Consider the following 26,057-nt stretch of genomic DNA (forward strand, 5'->3'; position numbering starts at 1 on the left):
ATACAAAGCAACTAGGATGGCAAGCTGCCGAAAGCGCGTCCGTAAACAATGCTGAATTTTCTCAGTATTACCACGATTTGACGATCAAGCAAAGATTCGATACAAAGAGAAGATAGATACGTGTGGTTTTGACCCATATTATTTAAAAAAGTTAGACTTTTCTGAAGAGAAGACGCTTCTACCGACCATCGAGTACGAATACAGGCCATTTCGTCCAATGCCTTTTTGTCCAATAGTCAAGACATTTCGTCCAAAGCCTTTTTCATATGCACTATCAATTATTTTATATTTCAGGTATTTGTTTGTTCGAAAAAAGAAGTTATCAATGGAATTTGACCAAAGCAAAACATTTTTGTAAAGCAAATGAGTGCCATAGTACGTGCGCTTCGACACGGAAGATTGTACTAAGGGGGGTAACCATGTAGGCCCGTGCCACCTGCTGACCCTGGGATGAGTTCACTCCATTGTCATTGCAGGCTGCTCGCTTGCATGTCTGTTTCCAGCTGGATCATATTAAGTCTTTAGGCACAGAGCAGTGCTCTCACAGGGGTTTCGTTCGTGAGCCTCTGGCTGAGGCACGGTTCTACTGACCTGAGACCGTGCTCTTTCGAAGGGGAAGGCTTAGAGGGAGGTGCCTGTAAAATGTGGCTTTGCTGTGAGCTCCATTGGCCGAGTTATTAATTTTTAAAGCTGGCTGGATCATGTTAAATCTTTAGGCGCCGAGCAGTGCTCTCACAGGGCTTTCGTTCACCGGAATACCTATAAAATAATTACTATTGGATGAAATGGTCCTTGAACGAAGTGTCCTGATCAGAGGTGGACAAAGTACCCAACTTCATTACTTAAGTGAAAGTACAGATCCCACTGGTCAAATGTTATTCCGATACAAGTGAAAGTTGTCTAGTCAAATTTTTACTTAAGTTAAAGTACTGAAGTACTTGCTTTTAAAAATACTTAAGTATTAAAAGTGCATTTTCTGTCAACGCAGTGTTGTATTATTGCCACAACGCTTACAAAACCTAATGCCTCTGAAGCAACCGACTGGATTATTTTGTGAATTCACAAAATGAACGCATGCTGTGCCATCATGGTGGTTTAACGTTAAGCTAGCTAGTCAGTGAAGTTCCACCTGACATGCTAGCAAACTCTTTTCAAACTCAGAATCATACTGGGTAGCTAACGTTACTCGAAAAGAAAGACTTCTACATTCTGTTTATTTGGCAAGATTATGCTAAAACATATTTCTGAAAGGACTTCAGATAAGTTAACGTTATTCATGTTAGCGTAACTCCGTTTTTACATGCTAGCTAGCAGTGTCCAAGTTAAACTAGCTATGTGTTAACGTTAGCCGTGGACAAGGCTACGGCAACTTGGCGGGCAAATCCATAGAAAGTCATTTGACTAACCAGACTGCATAGCTATTGCAACGTTATCGCTAGCTCTAAAAGCACAGACAACTTCATTGCAAGCTTTCTCTTGGAATAAAACGTTTATATACCTCGATATGCTTCCGCAGGTTGGACGGCAAGTTTTTGTAGGCCGTGATGTGGTTCGTTTTTAGCAAACAAACCCAACATTTAAAATGAAACGACTCTTTAATCCTTTCAGAAAAATGAAACATGGGTTCATGAGCCATGGGTGCGTGTGCATTCTCCAGAAGAACCGCCTCCTTCCATACTGCCATCAACTGATCGTGTCCAAATAACGCTGCGGAGAAATCATTGAACTTTATTTTATACAGTCTATGGACGTGACGTGACCCTAGTGATTTACTGATCGGCTGTCTCAGTGTCACCTGCGAAAAAAACAATCACGTTTTAGAAAATAAAATAAAAGAACGTCCACTTTCAAAGCTGCTTCATAGTAACGAGTAATGAGGACCTTGATAGAAATGTAGTGGAATGAAAAGTACAAGATTTGTCTTTCAAATTTAGTGAAGTTAAAGTCATAAGTTTAAAAAAAAATAATATTCAGTGTACTTAAGTACAGTACTCAAGTAAATGTATTTCGTTACTGTCCACCTCTGGTCCTGATCCCCTCATCTCCTCTCCGTACTAAGCCTCAGAGTTTCCTTGCCTTCTTTCTGGATCACGGACAGAATTTTAAAAAATCAGAATGTGCCACGGTCATGAGTACTGTTATGACCATATGCAGCACAAAGATATGGCATAGCTAAAAAAAAAAAACGCCTAAAGCAGTGGGAAAAACAAAGTGAGTTGCTCACGCGTGACTGTGTTTTGTATGGAATGTCGCTTGACCCCGCATTTGTATCTCCACCAACATGACCAACATCCGGGTTTCTATTTTGCTTTGACGTAACTTGCAAGTCAAGGATTGACACTAGAAACCATGGATCGTGTGTCCTCTCTTAAAAGTGAAGCCACTGCAGGTCTAGCACCCCCTGCTGGCTGGCTGAAGTACAATGTGTTTCTCCTTTTGTGGGGATGGGGCTATATTTAAATGATCGTTGACTTTGACCACATACAAGTTTGCATACGTATCACTCTTACTCCATGTTCTCCATCAGGGGTCTACGATTTCAAATAAAAGGCTTTCAAAGCCAGAGACAGATGGTTGTTGGTTTTCACAAGTCAGATAATGTATATAAAATACTTCAGTGTACACACATTTAATGCATTTCAGGGACTTTTCTTTCATTGCTGCAAATTTTGAGCCCAGCCCATTTTGTTCTGCTAAAACAAAATTTATTCCTGAAGTAAAACTATTTTTATAGTGAAAATCTTTGTCGGACTGTTTACTTGTAATTGACTCTACTTTTGTTTGCTGTGTCCATCATCTCAGCCCTCAATCTGTCTTCACTCGGGTTCGTGAGGTTCACAGGCAGCTACAGGTGGAGGAAGAAGAGAAGGAGCCCAGCGATCTGTCACTCAGGTGCTCTCCTGCGTGCATGCGCGCGCGCACACATTCAGCTTCTGTCTGCCTTTTATTTATTTATTTTTAAAAAATCATAGCACATTTCAGGCATTTGACAGAAGAACTGCCATTAATGCTGCAACGCTGCTTATATACCGATTATGTGTTCTGTTGTGTAAGGAATATGGACATGGAAAGTTACAGGTTTGTAATTCTCTTCCTGGTGTCTAGAGCATGCCTGACCTTGGGAGTTTTTGTATGGGTTATAAATAGAGCTCCCTTGGTCCCGGGTATTTTTAGAGACGATTAAATTGGTTTCACAGTGCCCTGTTTGCTTAGAGTGATAGTATGTAGTGAAATCGTATGTGTGCCCTACTTGCACCATCTGAAGTGCCTTGGGGGGTTATTCTGGGTTCTAAGTCTGTAGACAAATGTTAAAAAGGGAAGATGTGATCCTAGTTTTTGGACGATTTATAGGTATTTTCAACAAGTCCTCTTTTTATAATCTTTTGTCAGTTGAGCCACTTCTTCTCTTAAAGCATATACGCAGAACCATGGCCTTAGTTTTTATTTATAAATGCCTGAAACCTCAAGAATGGCACAGGAATAGTTTTAAGTGTTAACAGTAAATCTAATATAGTATTTTTTACGATTAAAGTGATTTATATAGGTAGCGGTCTGAGTGAATGACCTTGATCTCCGTGACGTCACAGCAGGAAGGCTATCGGTCTCATCGCCATTTCCACTATACTAAAACGCAGAGCTAACTGCAACGCCGATCCTGCAGTTTGAGATAACTTATCGCCATGCCACGTAGATGTGTTGCTGGCCGGGGCAGCAACACGACAGAAGGTGGATTTACGTTGCATTCATGGCCCAAGAATATTCAAACTGCAAAGATTTGGACGCGCTTTGCGAGAAGTTCATGGGTACGTTGGGTGCCTACGAAGTGGTCTCTCCTCTGCTCTGCACATTTTACTGAAGACTCGTACGAGACCTCTGATCTGTTGAGGAGCGTTGGCTATAAGCCCGTATTGAAAGAGGGCGCAGTACCAACAATTAAAGGAAAAGAAAACTACAAGAAAAGGAAAGTACATTCAGTTGCACCAGTTTTCCCGGAGTGTGAGCCGAGGGTTGTTGCTAAAACCCAGGGCGGAATGGGACATATTGCTCGGGCAGTGACGTCCCCGCGGTTGTTGCTAAAACCGGTGACGTCCCGTCCCTGGTTTTAGTAATTGCCTGAGCCGAACAGTAATGGCGGAGTACTCCGTATGGAGAAAATGGAGAATGAGTGGACCAGCCATCTGATTTCTCCGCTGGATACGCTTGCCTCAGCAGCAATATCTCGCCCTTACGTGGAAGAAGTGAATGAACGCAGAACTGAAGGAACGACTGAAAGTCAGATTGTTTTGAAACAATCGGCCACAAGGTCGGCCTTCAAGAAGTGAGAACACAGACGGGTAAGAAGCGACTCTCATTTGGATAAAACAAAAACGACACCACTCGTTGTTTACCTGTATTTAGATTAATACATGTAACTTGTATTGTGTTATTTAAGTTACCGGTATAAGATTATTTAATTTGCTTCAGAATGTGATTGTCTCAGTTCATCTGATTTTTATTTAATGAGCCTTTTACGTTTTATAAGTGAAAATGCATGCATGTACATGTATGTTACATACAACCCCGATTCCAAAAAAGTTGGGACAAAGTACAAATTGTAAATAAAAACGGAATGCAATAATTTACAAATCTCAAAAACTGATATTGTATTCACAATAGAACATAGACAACATATCAATTGTCGAAAGTGAGACATTTTGAAATTTCGTGCCAAATATTGGCTCATTTGAAATTTCATGACAGCAACACATCTCAAAAAAGTTGGGACAGGGGCAATAAGAGGCTGGAAAAGTTAAAGGTACAAAAAAGGAACAGCTGGAGGACCAAATTGCAACTCATTAGGTCAATTGGCAAGAGGTCATTAACATGACTGGGTATAAAAAGAGCATCTTGGAGTGGCAGCGGCTCTCAGAAGTAAAGATGGGAAGAGGATCACCAATCCCTCTAATTCTGCGCCGACAAATAGTGGAGCAATATCAGAAAGGAGTTCGACAGTGTAAAATTGCAAAGAGTTTGAACATATCATCATCTACAGTGCATAATATCAAAAGATTCAGAGAATCTGGAAGAATCTCTGTGCGTAAGGGTCAAGGCCGGAAAACCATACTGGGTGCCCGTGATCTTCGGGCCCTTAGACGGCACTGCATCACATACAGGCATGCTTCTGTATTGGAAATCACAAAATGGGCTCAGGAATATTTCCAGAGAACATTATCTGTGAACACAATTCTCCGTGCCATCCGCCGTTGCCAGCTAAAACTCTATAGTTCAAAGAAGCAGCCGTATCTAAACATGATCCAGAAGCGCAGACGTCTTCTCTGGGCCAAGTCTCATTTAAAATGGACTGTGACAAAGTGGAAAACTGTTCTGTGGTCAGACGAATCAAAATTTGAAGTTCTTTATGGAAATCAGGGACGCTGTGTCATTCGGACTAAAGAGGAGAAGGACGACCCAAGTTTGTTATCAGCGCTCAGTTCAGAAGCCTGCATCTCTGATGGTATGGGGTTGCATTAGTGCGTGTGGCATGGGCAGCTTACACATCTGGAAAGACACCATCAATGCTGAAAGGTACAGTGGTGCTTGAAAGTTTGTGAACCCTTTAGAATTTTCTATATTTCTGCATAAATATGACCTAAAACATCATCAGATTTTCACACAAGTCCTAAAAGTAGATAAACAGAACCCAGTTAAACAAATGAGACAAAAATATTATACTTGGTCATTTATTTATTGAGGAAAATGATCCGATATTACATATCTGTGAGTGGCAAAAGTATGTGAACCTCTAGGATTAGCAGTTAATTTGAAGGTGAAATTAGAGTCAGGTGTTTTCAATCAATGGGATGACAATCAGGTGTGAGTGGGCACCCTGTTTTATTTAAAGAACAGGGATCTATCAAATTCTGATCTTCACAACACATGTTTGTGGAAGTGTATCATGGCACGAACAAAGGAGATTTCTGAGGACCTCAGAAAAAGCATTGTTGATGCTCATCAGGCTGGAAAAGGTTACAAAACCATCTCTAAAGAGTTTGGACTCCACCAATCCACAGTCAGACAGATTGTGTACAGATGGAGGAAATTCAAGTCCATTGTTACCCTCCCCAGGAGTGGTCGACCAACAAAGATCACTCCAAAAGTAAGGTGTGTAATAGTCGGCGAGGTCACAAAGGACCCCAGGGTAACTTCTAAGCAACTGAAGGCCTCTCTCACATTGACTAATGTTCATGTTCATGAGTCCACCACCAGGAGAACACTGAACAACAATGGTGTGCATGACAGAGTTGCAAGGAGAAAGCCACTGCTCTCCAAAAAGAACATTGCTGCTCATCTGCAGTTTGCTAAAGAGCACGTGGACAAGCCAGAAGGCTATTGGAACAATGTTTTGTGGACAGAGGAGACCAAAATAGAACTTTTGGTTTAAATGAGAAGCGTTATGTTTGGAGAAAGGAAAACACTGCATTCCAGCATAAGAACCTTATCCCATCTGTGAAACATGGTGGTGGTAGTATCATGGTTTGGGCCTGTTTTGCTGCATCTGTGCCAGGACAGCTTGCCATCATTGATGGAACAATGAATTCTGAATTATACCAGCGAATTCTAAAGGAAAATGTCAGGACATCTGTCCATGAACTGAATCTCAAGAGAAGATGGGTCATGCAGCAAGACAACGACCCTAAGCACACAAGTCGTTCTACCAAAGAATGGTTAAAGAAGAATAAAGTTAATGTTTTGGAATGGCCAAGTCAAAGTCCTGACCTTAATCCAATGGAAATGTTGTGGAAGGACCTGAAGCGATCAGTTCATATGAGGAAACCCACCAACATCCCAGAGTTGAAGCTGTTCTGTACGGAGGAACGGGCTAAAATTCCTCCAAGCCGGTGTGCAGGACTGATCAACAGTTACCGCAAACGTTTAGTTGCAGTTATTGCCGCACAAGGGGGTCACACCAGATACTGAAAGCAAAGGTTCACATACTTTTGCCACTCACAGATATGTAATATTGGATCATTTTCCTAAATAAATAAATGACCAAGTATAATATTTTTGTCTCATTTGTTTAACTGGGTTCTCTTTATCTACTTTTAGGACTTGTGTGAAAATCTGATGATGTTTTAGGTCATATTTATGCAGAAATATAGAAAATTCTAAAGGGTTCACAAACTTTCAAGCACCACTGTATATCCAGGTTCTAGAGCAACATATGCTCCCATCCAGACAACGTCTCTTTCAGGGAAGACCTTGCATTTTCTAACATGACAATGCCAAACCACATACTGCATCAGTTATAGCATCATGGCTGCGTAGAAGAAGGGTCCGGGTACTGAGCTGGCCGGCCTGCAGTCCAGATCTTTCACCCATAGAAAACATTTGGCGCATCATAAAATGGAAGATATGACAAAAAAGACCTAAGAGAGTTGAGCAACTAGAATCCTACATTAGACAAGAATGGGTTAACATTCCTCTCCCTAAACTTGAGCAACTTGTCTCCTCAGTCCCCAGACGTTTACAGACTGTTGTAAAGAGAAAAGGGGATGTCTCACAGTGGTAAACATGGCCTTGTCCCAACTTTTTTGAGATGTGTTGTCATGAAATTTAAAATCACCTAATTTTTCTCTTTAAATGATACATTTTCTCAGTTTAAACATTTGATATGTCATCTATGTTCTATTCTGAATAAAATATGGAATTTTGAAACTTCCACATCATTGCATTCCGTTTTTATTTACAATTTGTACTTTGTCCCAACTTTTTTGGAATCGGGGTTGTAAGTTATAACACCCATCCTGTTTTAATGAGAGTCAACCAACAATCAATGAAGTCAAATCAGTCTTAATTGAGCAAGTTGGTAACGGTATTTCTTACTTTCACCATAAATTTTTATTTATATGACTTTGGTCTATAGCTATCAAAGTCCTTGGCCTTAAAACCGGTTATTGCTGTGACATCACGCACTCGGGGCTGGCTGGCTCAGCGGGGCAGCTCGAATGCCAACTTTGCGGTCGATTTTAACTCTCAAATATTTTTTTAAATTCCCATTTATGCAGCATACAAGAGTCAAGGATAGAGATACTATCCACTCAGAAATGTATTTAAAAATAAAGGTTCTGCGTATCTCCTTTAAGCATGTGAAAAACATTGGATGGATTACCGAGTTAATATGCTTTTCCTCCAAAAGATAAATTTCCCCTTTAAATGGAGACTTTCCGTTAGTGTTGAACAAATTTTCTTCCAGTTCAGTAGAGTCTGAGGTTCAAAGATTGTGTTGTGTTTCCTGGGGGCATTTCCAACTTGCATATTCATGCATATTTATTATAGAGCCTTGCGTTCTTTGAGGGTTTAAAGTGTAGAGCTGTTTCAGGGCTTTTTTCGTAATTGGCTCAACATTTCGAAAATGTTATTCACTTTGTGATTCAGTAGAGATTATTTTTAATTGTGTAAAATTCTAAGTTCAGTTATTAAACATTATAAATTCCAGCCTGTTTTAAACACTCCAAACATACTGAAGCAGTTTAACTCTTACCCACTTGCCATTATCTCTCTCTCTTCTCTGAACTACCAGACCTCAAAGTCAACCCATCCTCCTGAACAGCGAGAGCCCGAATCTATCTCCTGAGGCAGTTGGTAATGGTACACCAGAGCAGTTATTACAGCAGGCCAACGGAACTGCCTTGCACTCAGAACCTCTGGCTGAGGTGCAGTCCTCCACAGCTAATGAACATGAAACTCCCAGCACTTCTGGACAGGAACCTCGCAAGTCGCTCACAGGCCAGAGAGCGGCGTCTCAGCAAACCAGCATGGACTTGTCCTCGACGACAAGTCCTCTCAACAAAGTGAGACATTCAGCATAGAATAAGTTGTGTTCGGAGGGAAATGAACAGAGCTAAAACGGTGTTCTCTTTCTTTTTCCTGTTTCTTCATCAGAGAGCAGTATCGCAGCAGACCAGCTTTGATGCCTCTGGACCACAGTTCCCATCAGGCAGGGTAAGAGACGTCACTACTCGTTAATATGATCAGATAATCATATAATTAAAATAATGATTAATAAGCAACATAAAATCAAATCCATGCTACATGGCAAATTGAAATGTGTTTAAAATGGTAAAGAATAAGTGATTTTTTTTTTTTGGCATGTTAAATAAACCATAATGTATGTAACTTCCTGAAGAAGACCAAGTTAAGAAGACAAATCCTGTTAAGTTACTTAATTTTAAGCTCTTCAAATATTCAAAAATGTTCAGATATTCGTGATTTCCTGTTCACTGCTCCCCTTTTGTGACGTTTGTGAATATTGGCCCTTTTCCACTACCCTTTTTCAGCTCACTTCAGCCCGACACGGCTCGCGTTTCGACTACCAAAAACCAGCACGACTCAGCTCGTTTCAGCCCTGCTTAGCCCCTAAAACTCGCACCGTTTTGGAGTGGGGCTGAAGCGAGCCAAACCGTGCCGACTGAGGCTGGGGGCGTGAGCAGACACTCCCCTGTGCACTGATTGGTGAGGAGGAGTGTCCTCACATGCCCACACACGCCCCGCGAGCGCGCTGGGATCTGTAAACACCGCAAACCCGGAAGAAGAATAATTATGAATTACGAGAATTTCTGAAGCCTTATGCGCCTCGCCTCATCTATACGCTCTTGCCAGTATCTGTTGGCATTGTCGGTGACAACAAGCCACAGCACCAAGACCAGCAACACTAACGACTCCATGTCCTCCATGTTTATTGTTTACTATCCGGGTCGTGAGACTACCGCTTAAAAGATCACTGAATCAGTGACATACAGAGCATCGTGGACGAGTTCGCGGAGCGCAAGGCTCGTCGTATGCCCTTCAAATAATGCGCGCAGTAGGCTATTGATGTTTTATTATGAGCCATGTACAGTATGTCGCCTAATGTTTTTTTGTTTCTGAGTTACATGTTCGTTTGAAGGACTTAATGTACAAAATAACATAGTTGCACCCCGTAGTGTTGAAATTGGTAAACACAGTGCATTCAGTGAGGTTTGCACCGCCCTCCTTTTATTTCTGACTCTTCCTGTCACCGTTGCAACCTCTGAGCGCTCATTCGTATGCCCTTCAAATAATGTGCGCAGTATAGGCTATTGATGTTTTATTATGAGCCATGTACAGTATCCTAATGTTTTTTGTTTCTGAGTTACATGTTCGTTTGAAGGACTTGATGTACTAAATAACATAGTTGCACCCGGTAGTGTTGAAATTGGTAAACACCGCAGTTGCGGACATTTTGTAACCTAAAATGATGTTATGATAAGCTTTAATAAAGGGCCCGGTCATTTGCCCCGCCCCTGGCCCGGCTCTGACTTGTTCCGCCACTGTCACTGATGTCACTGTTTGCGCTGCTTAACGACATCACGTGACGTCCACCCACTTTCGCTAACTCCACCCAATGTGTCCACCCACTTCCAGCCAGCACGGTTCAGCGCGGTTGTAGTCGAAATGCAACTCCAACAGCCCCGCTCAGCTCGACTCAGCATGGCACGGCTCAGCCCAACTCAGCCGCGTTTGTAGTGGAAAAGCGGCATATGTTTGAGTATTTGACTCTCCATTCTGTCTTATGTCGTCTTCTGGCTTCATTCAGGCCAGTTTACACTTATTGTGCTTCTGAAGTGTGTTACACACACACAAGCCTTTTTTATTTTAACAACCATTTCAGTACACACCAACTGCACTTGAAGGTGTATAAAGTGTTATGCTGTTTGTTGCCATTTCTGTTTATTCCACTCATACCCAAGTAAAGTGTAAATTCCATAGAACTCCACTGAAACACTTCCTGTTCTCTGTGAACGTAACTTCCACTAATGGCCCTTTTCCACTACCCTTTTTCAGCTCACTTCAGCCCGACACGGCTCGCGTTTCGACTACCAAAGAACAGCACGACTCGGCTCGCTTCAGCCCTGCTTAGCCCCTAAAACTCGCACGGTTTTGGAGTAGGGCTGAAGCGAGCCAAACCGAGCCGAGTGAGGCTGGGGGCTTGAGCAGACACTCCCCTGTGCACTGATTGGTGAGGAGGAGTGTCCTCACATGCCCACACACGCCCTGCGAGCACGCTGGGATCTGTAAACCCGGAAGAAGAAGAATTACGAATTGCAAGAATTTCTGAAGCCTTATGCGCCTCGCCTCATCTATACGCTCTTGCCAGTATCTGTTGGCGTTGTCGGTGACAACAAGCCACAGCACCAAGACCAGCAACACTAACGACTCCATGTCCTCCATGTTTATTGTTTACTATCCGGGTCGTGAGACTACCGCTTAAAAGATCACTGATGTCACTATTTGCGCTGCTTAACGACATCACGTGACGTCCACCCACTTTCGCTAACGCCACCCAATGTGTCCACCCACTTCCAGCCAGCACGCTTCAGCGCGGTTGTAGTCGAAATGCAACTCCAACAGCCCCGCTCAGCTCGACTCAGCCCAACTCAGCACGGCACGGCTCAGCCCGACTCAGCCGCGTTTGTAGTGGAAAAGCGGCATTAGTTTGGTTGTGAAACCAGAATAAACTGGTTGTAACATTTTAGCTTGATTTTGTTTGTGGTTAGGCATGGGTAAAGAGAAGTACACACACAAATTAAAAACAAAGGGGTGCAAACAGAGCCCTTGATGCTCGATTAGACATCCATGCTCATGGGTTTTGGGAGAAGCGGAGATCTGCATTCTTTGACGTCCGGGTGTGTCGCCCAAATGCAGAATCCTATAGAGACCTGAGCCCCAAGCAAGTCTACCAACAACACGAGAGCAAAAAGAAATGCCAGTACGCTAGCAGGGTTCTGGAAATCAAGCAAGGTACATTCACGCCATTAGTATTCAGCACAACAGGTGGAATGACAGAGGAATGTAAGAATGTAGGAAGACTCTGGTGTGGGTGGAGCACAGAAGCACGGCAGGCGGTTGTTTGCAATTCGTTTTCCACTTTATTGCTGCTTTCCAGCACGCAATTTAGACACACTCTCCCTCACAGATATACATACACACAGGCTAGTAGCAAGCCCTTTTTGCGCTGTCCTCCCCTTCTCACCCTCCTTTTATCAGGCGCAATCACTGAAGGAGACACACAAACACACACTAATTGATAACAGGTGTAGTGACATGACCACTCACCTTCCCTGACTCCGCCCTCCATTCACAGATTGACACTCGGCCACGCCCCGCTGCCACATACCACAACAGACTTGCCGAGCTACTAGCAATTAAAAAGGGCGAGGACTTGGGGGCGTCGTGGCTCAGTCGACTAAGGCGCCATACCATAAATCCGGGGACCCGGGTTCGATTCCGAGGTCATTTCCCGATCCCTCCCCGTCTCTCTCCAGCTCGTTTCCTGTCTCTGCACTGTCCTATCCAATAGAGGTGAAAAAAAAGGCCAAAAAAAAAGGGCGAGGACTATGCGAGTACGGTGTCATGGCTGAGAGCGAAAGTCTCCTTCGCAATCCTACACTCGGCTCTACTGTGTTTGAGAGGATCAAGAACAATTAGAAGGGTTTTAGATATTAATAATGTAGACATTACACTAGAGAATATGGCCAGACGAATAACTTGACATTGTTTTTTTTTTATTTTTCAATTTTTACTTTTTAAAGTGCATATCACGGGTAAATTCAGGAGCAAGATCAATGTAATTCTCCTATTTTATATTAAACTTTGGTCAAATATCTGTCGCATTTTGCGCAATTTTTTTTTTTATCTTGTGCAATACCAGAAAAATTCAGTTGAAATCAAGCCATTTGAGGCGAATTGGTCCGCCTCTGAAAAAACTTGGCATTTGGATTTCCCGGCAAACATTGATTTTCATGACGTCGCGTGCGGGACGCCTCCTTCTGAATCCTATGTCAGCGCTGGTTTGTTTATGAGAAAACGACCTGGTGGTTTTTCTGCAAATTTCTTCAACGTTATCACGTAATTATTAAAATGGTTAACAGATGTATCGTAGGAGGGTGTAGCAACACCAATCTTGATGGGATTAGTACTCATCGTTTCCCAAAAGACCGGACAATGAGGGAGAAACGGGAGCGCTTGGTCTACACAGGCTGTGCACTGAAACCACGCAAAGCTCTCGCAGCCTGCTGGCGCTTCCGCAGATAACGTCATGATTCTCGCTCCAGACTCCCTTGGGATTTTTTTCAGACGGGTTTATTTTATTTTTTTCTGCTATAGACAGATGGCCTTGTGCAAAATTACCCTTCTGGATGAGTGTGTAAAGGGACATACTTTCATATAAAAAAACAAAAACGAAATTGGTCCAGAAAAGAGAGCACAACTTTATTCATCACACACTTGTGAAATTTCCTCTCTGCATTTAACCCATCTGAAGCAGTCAGCACACACGCGTGAGCAACGAGCACGCACACATACCCAGAACAGTGGGCAGCCATGCTAACAGCACCCGGGGAGCAGTTGGGAGTTAGGTGCCTCGTTCAAGGGCACCTCAGCCGAAGGCCGTCCCATATTAACCTAACCGCATGTCTTTAAACATGAATATGCACTTTAAGTTCTAAATTAGGATAGATTTTAATTTATTTATTTTTAAAGGGGACACTGAAGTCCTTTTTAAAACTTGTTTCATTTCCCAGTTAACGTGGTGTTCAATTACGTTTTCGGTTTTAAGCCTCGGTCACAACCGGCCATACATGCTCCTACGGCCGGTCTACGTGCAAGAAATGCACAGAGGGCGCGCGTGAAACGCACAGAGGGCGCGTGTGTGACGTGCTGATTTTCGAGCCGTAGTCTGGCTGCAGACCGGCCGCAGAGGTTCTTTGTCATGTCAAACAAACTCTACGGGCGCTTACGTTTTTTTCAGGTGGCAAGACAAACTTACGGCCAACGCCCGTCTTTCTCCACGAACAAAAAAAAACGCAGAGATTTGGGAAACGCCAAAAATCGCACGGCCAAAAAATCATACGTCCGGTTGTGATCTAGGTTTTAGTAACCTTATATTATCGTGACTCTTATTGGCAACTAATTGCAATTAAATATTATACTTATCGGCCTAATGTGGTTTGTTTGGTCCACGACAGGTGTCACTTATCCGCGCAATCGTCACGAGACTTGTGTGAGACTTCGAAACGTGAAGTGTCAGCGCTGCCATTTTGAAAGCTGTTTTCTAAATGAAATATTGCACAAAAACGAGTTTAAATAAAGATTACTGCCTACTTTTTTTTTTTCAAACTTTCCTGATTTTGCTATCAAAACAAACAAAACTTCCAGCTTGATTTACATCAGCACGGGCGTCTTTTGACAAATCCTGTGTCGGAAATCGCTCCCTACTCACTATGTAGGTGGGGACTATATAGTGAGGACGCTATTTTGTAGTGCTGTCTGCGCTGAAAAAAAATCAAATTAAATGTCTCAAATTTGATTTAATCAAAGGCAGCGGCAAAGGAGAAAGGATTCAGCCTTGATTTAAAAGAACTGAAAGATGCAGGTACTTTGTATTGATTAATGTGGGAAAGACGCTCAGTATAATATGGATTTATCACAAAAGTACATGCATGTATTTATTATTTTGAAAACCCACCAGCCGACTGATCTGACACGTTTTAATTGTGCGACAGTAATGAGGTAAATATCAGCGCAACGGACTAGTGTCCGAAAGCGTTTTTTCCTCTATATAATAATTCCCTATATAGTGAGTAGTGAATGAGTGAGCGATTTCGGATACAGGGAACGTTGGCTGATGTTGGTCACTTTGATTTCCGCTGTACGTTTTACTTCCGTCATACGATGTCTCGCACAGGTCTCAACGAATCTTGTTTACTGCTGTTGCTTTGACATATGGACTGATATATTACATGGTGTATTTCACACACTCAACTTGCTATAGCAGTGACAAAATAGCTGTCAAAAAAGCATTCCTACATTTAATAAAATGAGAGAAATAGAATTTTGATAAATTTGCCTTCAGTTCCCCTTTAATTTTTTTTATTTGTTTACATATTCAGATTTTTTAAACACATTTTCGTATTTATATATATATATATTTTTTTTTGTGGGTGTGTGAGATATATACAGCGCCCTCCACAATTATTGGCACCCCTGGTTAAGATGTGTTAAAAGCCTTAAAATAAATTCAATTTTTATTGCAGAAGCATAATCTCACACTGAAAACTATAGACAAATGTAACCCTTAACTCAAGTGAATTTAAAAAAAAAAGTCTCTGAATAAGAAATATTTTTCATAAATTCACCTGTTCCACAATTATTGGCACCCATAACAGTTCCTCGAAAATAAATGTAATTGAAGCATTTCTGTCATTTCTACTGTAGTTTATAAAGTTGATCAGAGTATCTATTTATTTATTTATGCACAAGCATATTTAAAATAATGTAAACAATTATTATAATTGAGATGTGCGAAGGAGAGGTATAAAACCCGAAAGGGCTTATATAAAAAACCTCACCCATGAAAACAATCAAACACCACATTTGTTACAAACAAAGGCAAAAAATGAGAAACAATTAAATGAAAAACAGACTTTAAAAAAAAAAGGAATCTAGGAACCTTTAATTAGTACAACCCCGATTCCAAAAAAGTTGGGACAAAGTACAGATTGTAAATAAAAACGGAATGCAATGATGTGGAAGTTTCAAAATTCCATATTTTATTCAGAATAGAACATAGATGACATATCAAATGTTTAAACTGAGAAAATGTATCATTTAAAGAGAAAAATTAGGTGATTTTAAATTTCATGACAACAACACATCTCAAAAAAGTTGGGACAAGGCCATGTTTACCACTGTGAGACATCCCCTTTTCTCTTTACAACAGTCTGTAAACGTCTGGGGACTGAGGAGACAAGTTGCTCAAGTTTAGGGATAGGAATGTTAACCCATTCTAGTTGCTCAACTGTCTTAGGTCTTTTTTGTCATATCTTCCGTTTTATGATGTGCCAAATGTTTTCTATGGGTGAAAGATCTGGACTGCAGGCTGGTCAGTTCAGTACCCGGACCCTTCTTCTATGCAGCCATGATGCTGTAATTGATGCAGTATGTGGTTTGGCATTGTCATGTTGGAAAATGCAAGGTCTTCCCTGAAAGAGACGTCGTCTGGATGGGAGCATATGTTGCTCTAGAACCTGGATATACCTTTCAGCATTGATGGTGTCTTTCCAGATGTGTAAGCTGCCCATGCCACACGCACTAATGCAACCCCATACCATCAGAGATGCAGGCTTCTGAACTGAGCGCTGATAACAACTTGGGTCGTCCTTCTCCTCTTTAGTCCGAATGACACGGCGTCCCTGATTTCCATAAAGAACTTTTAAATTTTGATTCGTCTGATCACAGAACAGTTTTCCACTTTGCCACAGTCCATTTTAAATGAGCCTTGGCCCAGAGAAGACGTCTGCGCTTCTGGATCGTGTTTAGATACGGCTTCTTCTTTGAACTATAGAGTTTTAGCTGGCAACGGCGGATGGCACGGTGAATTGTGTTCACAGATAATGTTCTCTGGAAATATTCCTGAGCCCATTTTGTGATTTCCAATACAGAAGCATGCCTGTATGTGATGCAGTGCCGTCTAAGGGCCCGAAGATCACAGGCACCCAGTATGGTTTTCCGGCCTTGACCCTTACGCACAGAGATTCTTCCAGATTCTCTGAATCTTTTGATGATATTATGCACTGTAGATGATGACATGTTCAAACTCTTTGCAATTTTACACTGTCGAACTCCTTTCTGATATTGCTCCACTATTTGTCGGTGCAGAATTAGGGGGATTGCTGATCCTCTTCCCATCTTTACTTCTGAGAGCCGCTGCCACTCCAAGATGCTCTTTTTATACCCAGTCATGTTAATGACCTATTGCCAGTTGACCTAATGAGTTGCACTTTGGTCCTCCAGCTGTTCCTTTTTTGTACCTTTAACTTTTCCAGCCTCTTATTGCCCCTGTCCCAACTTTTTTGAGATGTGTTGCTGTCATGAAATTTCAAAATGTCTCACTTTTGACATTTGATATGTTGTCTATGTTCTATTGTCAATACAATATCAGTTTTTGAGATTTGTAAATTATTGCATTCCGTTTTTATTTACAATTTGTACTTTGTCCCAACTTTTTTGGAATCAGGGTTGTAATTCATCACATCCTGTTTCCCTGGGGTATAAATATGATGTGACACAGAGGCCAATTTCTCTTATCCACTCTTCAACATGGGAAAGACAAGAGAACACAACATTCAAGTAAGGCAGATGTGTGTCGACCTTCATAAGTCAGCCAATGGCTACAAGAAAATAGCCACTCGCCGACACCTGCCCATATCTACAGTCAGAGGAATCATCAAGAAGTTTAAAACAACTGGAACAGTGGCAAACAAGCCTGGATGAGGATGCAAGTTTATCTTGCCACCACGCACAGTGAGGAGGATGGTAAGAGAAGTAAAAAGTTCTCCAAAGCTCACTCTTAGAGAATTGCATCAAAGAGTAGCATCTTGGGGTCACAAAGTCTTCATAATAACCATCAGGTGCTATCTACATGCCAACAAGCTGGGAGGCATGCATGGAAAAAGCCTTTTCTCACTTGCAAGCATAAATGTAAACGTCTGGATTTCGCTAAGCGGTACTGGGACTTCAACTGGGACCGTGTGCTTTGGTCAGATGAGACCAAGAGAGAGCTTTTTGGCAACAAACACTCTAATACATCACAAAAGATGAGTATGCAAAAAAGCACCTCATGCCCACTGTGAAGTATGGGGGAGGATCGGTGATGCTGTGGGCCTGTTTCTCTTCCAAAGGCCCCGGGAACCTTGTTAGGGTGCATGGCATCATGAACTCTTTGAAATACCAGGACATTTTAAATCAAAATCTGGTGGCCTCTGCCCGAAAGCTGAAGATGGGTCGTCACTGGGTCTTTCAGCAAGATAATGACCCCTAAACATGTGGCCAAATCGACACAAAAATGGTTCACCAGACACAAAATCAAGCTCCTCCCATGGCCATCTCAGTCCCCAGACCTCAACCCAATTGAAAACCTGTGGGGTGAGCTGAAGAGGAGAGTGCATAGGAGAGGACCCAGGACTCTGGATGATTTAGAGAGATTGTGCAAAGAGGAATGGTCGAATATCCCTCTCCCTGTCTTCTCCCATCTTGTGAAATGTTATAGGAGAATATTAAGTGCTGTCTTGGTGGCAAAAGTTTTTGTACAAAGTATTAACATCAGGGGTGCCAATAATTGCGGCACACAATTTTTCATGTAAAAGAATTATTTCTTAATGTGGGATTTTTTTTTCCCACTGAATAAATGCACTTGAATTAAAGGTTGGATTTTTCTCTTTTTTTGCATTGTTGTCCTATATTATTTTTAAAAAAATGAATTTATTAGAAGCCATCTTAACGAGGGGTGCCAATAATTGTGGAGGGCGCTGTATATCCAGCCAAATTTTAGATTATTTATATAAGTCTGAGTCGCACCTTTTGTATCATTTTGCATGCTGCTTTTAAAGTTTGAAATAAGTTGTAGTTTATTATTATTATTATTATTATTATTATTATTCAGTATGCAAAAGGGCAAAATCTAGAAGTGCTTATGCTGGAAGAGACCAGTCAACTTTGAGCACTGGTAATGGAATTTAAAAAAATAAAAAAATAAAAAATCAGTTTAGAAAATCTGATTCAAAAGTTAAGATCATGTTAAAGGAACTGTGGGGGAATTTACACAATTTTCACTTTTACCCAAAAAGTTGGGCCAAAATTTAAAATAACTTTTTATTGAAACTGTATATAGATGAAAGTCTTCCGGATTTACCCGGAAATCCGGATATTTGACAAAACTCTTGAAAATCTCCGGTTTTCCAAACGGAGAAATTAATTTTTCGGATTTTTCGCATTCCTAGACGCGGCGTAATACTTCGCATTGTCCTTGCATGGACGCAGTCCTTAAATAGCCCAAACATAGTTCATTGATTAAAGACGGGTGTTCTTTGTTAACGGTGCGCGTGCCGGAACTCAGGCGCGTGTGCCGAAGGCGCGTCTTCAGGTGCACGAGCTAAGACGCGCAGGACTGATACCGTTCTGTGCAAGCACAACACAATCGCACTAGAAAGATTGTTCAAGCTGCCAGTGTAGCTGCAGTCTTTTTAGTTGCGAATTACAAGTATTTCCTCATGTTTAATAATTCGCCATGTCAAAACAAGCAAAACTTTCCTCCTTCTTTCGACAGGAAGAGAGGTAAGCAATTTATATATATATATATATATATATATATATATATATATATATATATATATATATATTTTTTTTTCCATCAAAGTTGGATGTTGTGGTTTCGAAGCTAAGTTTTAGTGCCGTTTCTAGAACACAACATCAAGAAAACAGTGGAAGAAACAGCAATAATGGAAGAGCTGGTTTCTAAGCTGCCTAAAACTAGCAATGGTAATTATTTTTTTTTTACATGATGTACTCAGGCTGCCAGTCAGTGTGTGACACCCTAAAAAATCCTAGCTATGCCCCTGATTTACGTGAGAAATTTGGTATTCATTGTTGTTTAAATTTACAAACAATACGAACTAATGTTAACAATTGGCTTCAACTCGTATAAATATGAATTGGAAATGTTTAGTTCACTTTAGCTTATGCAAACGCACAACTCTACTAAAAGATTGATAAACGAGGCTCAATGTCCCCAACATTGAAACCTGAAAGCTTTAGAAACTCTAACAGACCTTTACTTTTTAACAGTACTGTTTTGGGATTTTGCTGAGTTTACCTTCAACTGTCTGAATTTTTTTTTTTTTTCCAAAGTAATGAACTGTGTAGCAGGAACATCACCGCATTTTCTAAATGCACTCCTGAAAATTGCTCATTAACTAGGGGAATTAAATTTGATATTTTTGACATGTTAATCATTAATGCACATAAAAGAAAAAGGCTTAAGTTATAACTTGTTTTAGTGAAAATGAGTACTAAAATGCACTAGAATGCAGGGTTTTGTGTGTTTTTGTTATTAAAAATTTTTTGAGGGACGTTGCCCCCCGATCCCCCCATCTTAGTTTGACTTTCAAAAGTTCAGGATTTTTTTTCTTTGCTCCACTTTCATCTCTAAACTGTAATACATGTCACTATGATGTTCTAAGATGTCCAAGTGTTAACAAAAGTATACAAAACAAAAGCTACCAGTTTTTTGGCAACACTAATTTGCTCTTATTTTATTTATTTATTTTTTTAAGGGGGAGTCAGTCACTCCAACCCGCTCACAGTCAGGCCCTTCTCACCGCAGACACGTCCGCACCATTCAAGAAGTGCGCACCACCATCACTCGCATTATTACTGACGTGTACTATGAAGACGGCAGGGAGGTGGACCGTAAGGTCGTTGAGGTGAGGCACTCCTTGTTGCGTCCTACAGGGAGCTTCAGCAGTGAGATTAGAGAACATGTCAGGAGCTGATTTGAATTTAGAAAGCTGCTCTTTTATCATAATCTATCTGTTTCTTCTCCAGGAGTCTGAGGAACCAGTGGTGGATCGTTGCGTCATGGACAGCGATGTTTCTCCATCACGTACAGGAAGCTCCATGACCTCAGGAGACCTGGCTGATGTGAGCTCGCTTTCGTCCAAGGCTGCATCTCACTTCAGCTCCAGCGGGACCAGCAGTGGAGGTCCAGCTCCCAGCAGGATGGCTGAATTTGTCATGCCTCCCAGTCGTGGAGCCAAGATTGGCAGGTGAGTCGCTGTGGAGTCTGTCCTGTGGCCTCTGCATGACCCCTCCCTAACACTAATACTATTCTCTTCTACTATTACTTTCTACTGAAAGTTGCGTACATGCCCTGGATTTAATTATATATATATATATATATATATATATATATATATATATATATATATATATATATGATCTACAGCTACTCAAGTTTAGAGAGAAAGTAACATGCAAAGTGGCACAATGTTGTAATTCTGTAACACGACCAGTTCTATCAGGATTTTTTTTTTTAATTATTATTATTATTTGGATATGTTAATGGAGATCCCTAAGCATGTATGCAGATGTCAGTAGCACTTAACTTTTCTAGTCGCACACACTGTGTAAACACACTTCAAGAGAACACTCATGGCCTGTACAGCTACATCCCCACTGCTTCCACTACACACTTGCTGGCAGAGGGCGTGTCTGTTGACCGCTCTGTGTGTGCGTTTTGTGTTCTCAGCCCCAGGCGAGGGGGTAGACAAGCAGTGGGGTCAGAGCTAACAGGTGTTTGGGCTTCTCCGTCCATTGCCCCAATGAGCCCCCGAGGCCACGGGCGTCGAGGAAGACCCCCCTCACGTGGTCCACTGTCCAGGTGAGGGCTCACTGACTTCTTTAGTACTTTATTCTATCGGTAAAGCCTCTTAAAACCTGATGGGAATGGTAGAATTCCATCCAAATGTTTTGGAAATGTTAAGTGGAAAAAGTACCTGCTGATTGTGCTTAAAAACAAGTAATGCTGTAATCATACACTACCGTTCAAAAGTTTGGGGTCACTTTGAAATGTCCTTATTTTTGAAAGAAAAGCACTGTTCTTTTCAATGAAGATCACTTTAAAGGAACAGTCCACCGTACTTCCATAATGAAATATGCTCTTATCTGAATTGAGACGAGCTGCTCCGTACCTGTCCGAGCTTTGTGCGACCTCCCAGTCAGTCAGACGCAGTCAGACGCGCTGTCACTCCTGTTAGCAATGTAGCTAGGCTCAGCATGGCCAATGGTATTTTTTGGGGCTGTAGTTAGATGCAACCAAACTCTTCCGCGTTTTTCCTGTTTACATAGGTTTATATGACCAGTGATATGAAACAAGTTCAGTTAAAAAAATTGAAACGTAGCGATTTTCTATGCTATGGAAAGTCCGCACTATAATGACAGGCGTACTAACACCTTCTGCGCGCTTCGGCAGCGCATTGATACGGAGCTCAGATATCAATGTGCTGCCGAAGCGCGCAGAAGGTGTTAGTACGCCTGTCATTATAGTGCGGACTTTCCATAGCATAGAAAATCGCTACGTTTCAATTTGTGTAACTGAACTTGTTTCATATCACTGGTCATATAAACCTATGTAAACAGGAAAAACGCGGAAGAGTTTGGTCGCATCTAACTACAGCCCCAAAAAATACCGTTGGCCATACTGAGCCTAGCTACATTGCTAACAGGAGTGACAGCGCGTCTGACTGCGTCTGACTGACTGGGAGGTCGCGCAAAGCTCGGACAGGTACGGAGCAGCTCGTCTCAATTCAGATAAGAGCATATTTCATTATGGAAGTACGGTGGACTGTTCCTTTAAACTAATCAGAAATCCACTCTATACATTGCTAATGTGGTAAATGACTATTCTAGCTGCAGATGTGTGGTTTTTGGTGCAATATCTCCATAGGTGTATAGAGGCCCATTTCCAGCAACTCTCACTCCAGTGTTCTAATGGTACAATGTGTTTGCTCATTGCCTCAGAAGGCTAATGGATGATTAGAAAACCCTTGTACAATCATGTTAGCACAGCTGAAAACAGTTTCGCTCTTTAGAGAAGCTATAAAACTGACCTTCCTTTGAGCAGATTGAGTTTCTGGAGCATCACGTTTGTGGGGTCGATTAAATGCTCAAAATGGCCAGAAAAATGTCTTGACTATATTTTCTATTCATTTTACAACTTATGGTGGTAAATAAAAGTGTGACTTTTCATGGAAAACACAAAATTGTCTTGCTGACCCCAAACTTTTGAACGGTAGTGTAATTTTCTATTTATTAACCCCTTCAGTGCCCTTGGACGAGTCACGTATGCCATGAAATCTTTTACCGCTGTGCCGCTACTCGTCATAAACGCCTCCTTTTTATGTACCTTACATGGCACATTACTTTTACTTCACAGTGCCGCATATGAATTACAGTCAATGCCTAAAACATTCTTCCGTCATAAGGCACCGAAGATTTCGTGACACGTGACTTGTCCAACGGCATTGAAGGGGTTAATATAGAAATAAATGCTGGATTTATTATTTTTGGCATAGCAAATTGTAAGAACTTTTTATGACAAATTAAGCAAATAACATTTTGAATTATGTCATTTTTAAAACGACATTAGTCAACTGTAAAAAGACTTTTTTAAATCTGTTTTCAATTAAACCTTCATTCTATATACACAAAATATTTACATAAACATATGGATGGATGGAAACTCTCACTCTTAACATCTTTTGAAGCTTGTACTCTTTCATTCAAGTTCTTACTAACACTTCTGTCTCAAAAAAAAAAACTCTTTGTAGTAAGCCAGATGTGTCACCACTGCCTTTATGACTATCTCTGATTGATTGATTGTTGCTGCTGCTGTCACTCAGAGGTGGAAGATCAGCACAGAGAGGAGGTGCTCATGGCCCGGCTGCGTCTTCATCAGAAGATGAGCACCTCACTCGTACTAATGCCCGCGTCCCCTCGAGCCATTTGGACGCACTGAACACCACGTCCCCTGAGAACAGTGCAGGGAGCGGCAGCAGCTTCGTCGGACTGCGTGTGATGGCCAAGTGGTCGTCCAATTCGTTTTTCTACTCAGGGACCATCACTCGGGACCTGGGAGAGAACCGCTTCCGGCTACTGTTCGATGACAATCAGGAGTGTGAGGCACAGGGGAAGGACATCCTGCTGTGTGATCCCATTCCACTGGAGACTGAGGTCACAGCGCTGACTGAAGAGGAGTACTTTAACACAGGTAAAAGGCTGGAGGAGACCTGAGAGGATGATTTGGTCAAGAATCGTTTATTCGTGTACCTCATGGTTTCCCTAAAGTACCATTAAATGAGCAGTGAAGGCTGAGTATTTCTGTGTATGTGTTTTGCTGACAGGTATAGTGAAGGCACATAGGCGTCAAGGTGCCGATTTGCTGTACTGCGTAGAGAAGGATGGTCAGAGCACATGGTACAGCAGGACTGCAGTGATTCTCACCATGGAGCAGGGTAACCGTCTGAGAGAACCGTTTGGCCTCGGGCCTTACGAACCCTCCACTCCTCAGAACATGGCATCCGATATCAGCCTCGGTGTGTCCCACCATCCTACTCCTAATTCTTTCCTCCACATTTGAAGAGCAGTTAATAGAGCATGACTTTTTTTTTTTTTTTTTGGTGGGGGTGAGAGAAGAGAGAAAAACACGAATTACTGTTAATGTTTGATGGTTAAGGAGCCCATGTGTGCTAACAGTTGATGATCTCCCTGTAGATAACCTTGTGGAAGGAAAGCGGAGGCGTCGAGGAAACGGGACTGGGCCTGGAACACCAAACAGCAGCGCTACAAACAGTCCAAGAACCCCAGCGAAACGGAAACTTACAAGTTCCACGGAGGATGAGAGAACACCAGCAAAGAGAGGACGCAGAGGGGGTGGGGCCAGATCGGGTATGGGTGCCGTGCACAAACCGGACAGAGATTAATGACACGCAGCTCCAGCAGAGCAGCCTGAACTGAGGACGTTTTAGAGTTCCTGTTTTTAAAATGCTTTTAATAATGGCTTCATGAATTTTTGTTTTTGTTTTAAAAATTGCATTAATTTTATTGTGTAAGAGATTCTGCATTTTAAACTGCTTTTTAAAATATGCATTAGATTTTGTTTGATTATTTAAAAAAAATATTTTAGAGACGCATACCCTGGTTTGATATATTAGTGTAACCTCAGATATTTTACATAAATTTGTGATTTTTCAAACCATGAGCAAACATGAATCAAGAGCCCTTTCTTTGAGTTTTAATGAGCAGCAGATCCAGCTCTCTTATGGATATTGGTATGTAGATTTTGGGTGCAATTGGAAAGGCAGGTGAAATTGGGGTGTGTGTGTGTGTGCGCGTGTGCTCACAGGGTGGTGGTTCATTTTATTTTGCATGCTCCACTGCAAATGAAGTTCTAAATATGGTGTATGGGTTTCTAGCGTTTTAACTCTTTACCCCTTAATGACTACATATGACGACCCCGTGTATATCCCATAATGACGACATATGACGCCTTGTCTTTAGACTTTTTTTCTTGTAAATATGTTCTAAGGGTGAACAGTATATACTTGCCACCAAGGGTAGCTGTAGCAACTGCTTTAAGGGGTAAAGAGTTAAAGAAATGGTTTGGGGTGGGGGGGAACCCCAACAAATTTGCACAATTTTCTACTTGCCCTCAATATATTTGTTTGACGTTTACTTCATTTTTGTACTATTGCTATGAAGCTAACGTGATTAATAAGTAATGGAAGTCTCTCTCGCCCAAAATCTATTCCATAAATACGTGCTCAAATCTTTCTATAGAACACTGAGCTTTAAATGGAACAGTCTCACCCCTAGTACATGCTAATAAATGGGAATGCCTTGGCCTAATGGTTAGAGGAGCAGCTTTGGGAACAAATGTTTGCTGGTTTGATTCCTGCTGGTCTAGGGCATGACTGAAGTGCCCTTGAGCAAGGCACCTAACTGCCCCAACTGCTCCTCTGGGTATGTTGTATGTCACTCTGACTAAGAGTGTCTGCTAAATGCCTGTAATGTAATAGTCCTTAATAGGACCTAAGCTTGGATTTTTAAATATAGATGATATCTGCTAAATTATTTATTAAAAATTTATATTTCATAGTTTCCATAATAGTGTTTGGAAACAAGGATATGAAGACTTGGGCATAGATTTATTCAAAAATGTTAGGTAAGAGAAACCTTCATTACTTGTTAGCGACATTAGCTTTGAAACTAGAGGAAAACTAAGCAAGTGAATGTTAGACTTGTGGGATCTCATCAACTTCGTTTAAGTAGGAAATTGTGTGATCAGATTTTCCTCTGGACCAATCCTTTTACTAATATCGCACTATGTATCATACTCTTCTATATTAATATATGGGTTTAGGTTTGAGAATGGCTCCATGTGACACCTCTGGGAGTGGAGCTGAGCTACCTTCTGAACCCGATAACCTACTGGTGACCCACGGTCCTCTTCCTGAGAGTACGTCTCTCTTCATGGGTTTTGTCTTCATGCTAACTGCATCCTCTGACAATGACAGGAAGTCCAACCAGATTACAAGCGATGGAGAGGAAGGTCAGAAAAGAGGCTTCTCATCACAACTTGAACTCTATTTCAAGCCATAAATAGT

The 26,057-nt window shown here is 41.5% G+C and overlaps 1 protein-coding gene across 5 annotated transcripts in view; it reads left to right on the top strand.

Annotated features, from left to right (window-relative positions):
• Nucleotides 1-26,057, top strand: part of tp53bp1 (tumor protein p53 binding protein, 1) — a 49,332-nt gene that overhangs the window by 13,522 nt on the left and 9,753 nt on the right. For 4 of the 5 annotated variants that reach the window (XR_009651734.1, XR_009651733.1, XM_060911452.1 and 1 more), the window contains exons 16-25: nucleotides 2,803-2,892; nucleotides 8,561-8,831; nucleotides 8,923-8,982; nucleotides 20,169-20,318; nucleotides 20,440-20,660; nucleotides 21,143-21,274; nucleotides 23,295-23,662; nucleotides 23,796-23,987; nucleotides 24,166-24,339; nucleotides 25,814-26,002. Coding sequence is in view for 3 of the 5 variants with exons in the window: in XM_060911452.1 (XP_060767435.1) it covers nucleotides 2,803-2,892; nucleotides 8,561-8,831; nucleotides 8,923-8,982; nucleotides 20,169-20,318; nucleotides 20,440-20,660; nucleotides 21,143-21,274; nucleotides 23,295-23,662; nucleotides 23,796-23,987; nucleotides 24,166-24,339; nucleotides 25,814-26,002 (1,847 nt within the window). In the remaining 2 variants the exon portion in view is untranslated. The remainder of the gene's footprint in view (nucleotides 1-2,802; nucleotides 2,893-8,560; nucleotides 8,832-8,922; nucleotides 8,983-20,168; nucleotides 20,319-20,439; nucleotides 20,661-21,142; nucleotides 21,275-23,294; nucleotides 23,663-23,795; nucleotides 23,988-24,165; nucleotides 24,340-25,813; nucleotides 26,003-26,057) is intronic. The other variant, XM_060911455.1, reaches the window with a different exon arrangement.

This window comes from Neoarius graeffei, chromosome 27 (genome assembly GCF_027579695.1).
Source record: "Neoarius graeffei isolate fNeoGra1 chromosome 27, fNeoGra1.pri, whole genome shotgun sequence".
In the NCBI taxonomy this organism is placed as follows: Eukaryota; Metazoa; Chordata; class Actinopteri; order Siluriformes; family Ariidae; genus Neoarius; species Neoarius graeffei.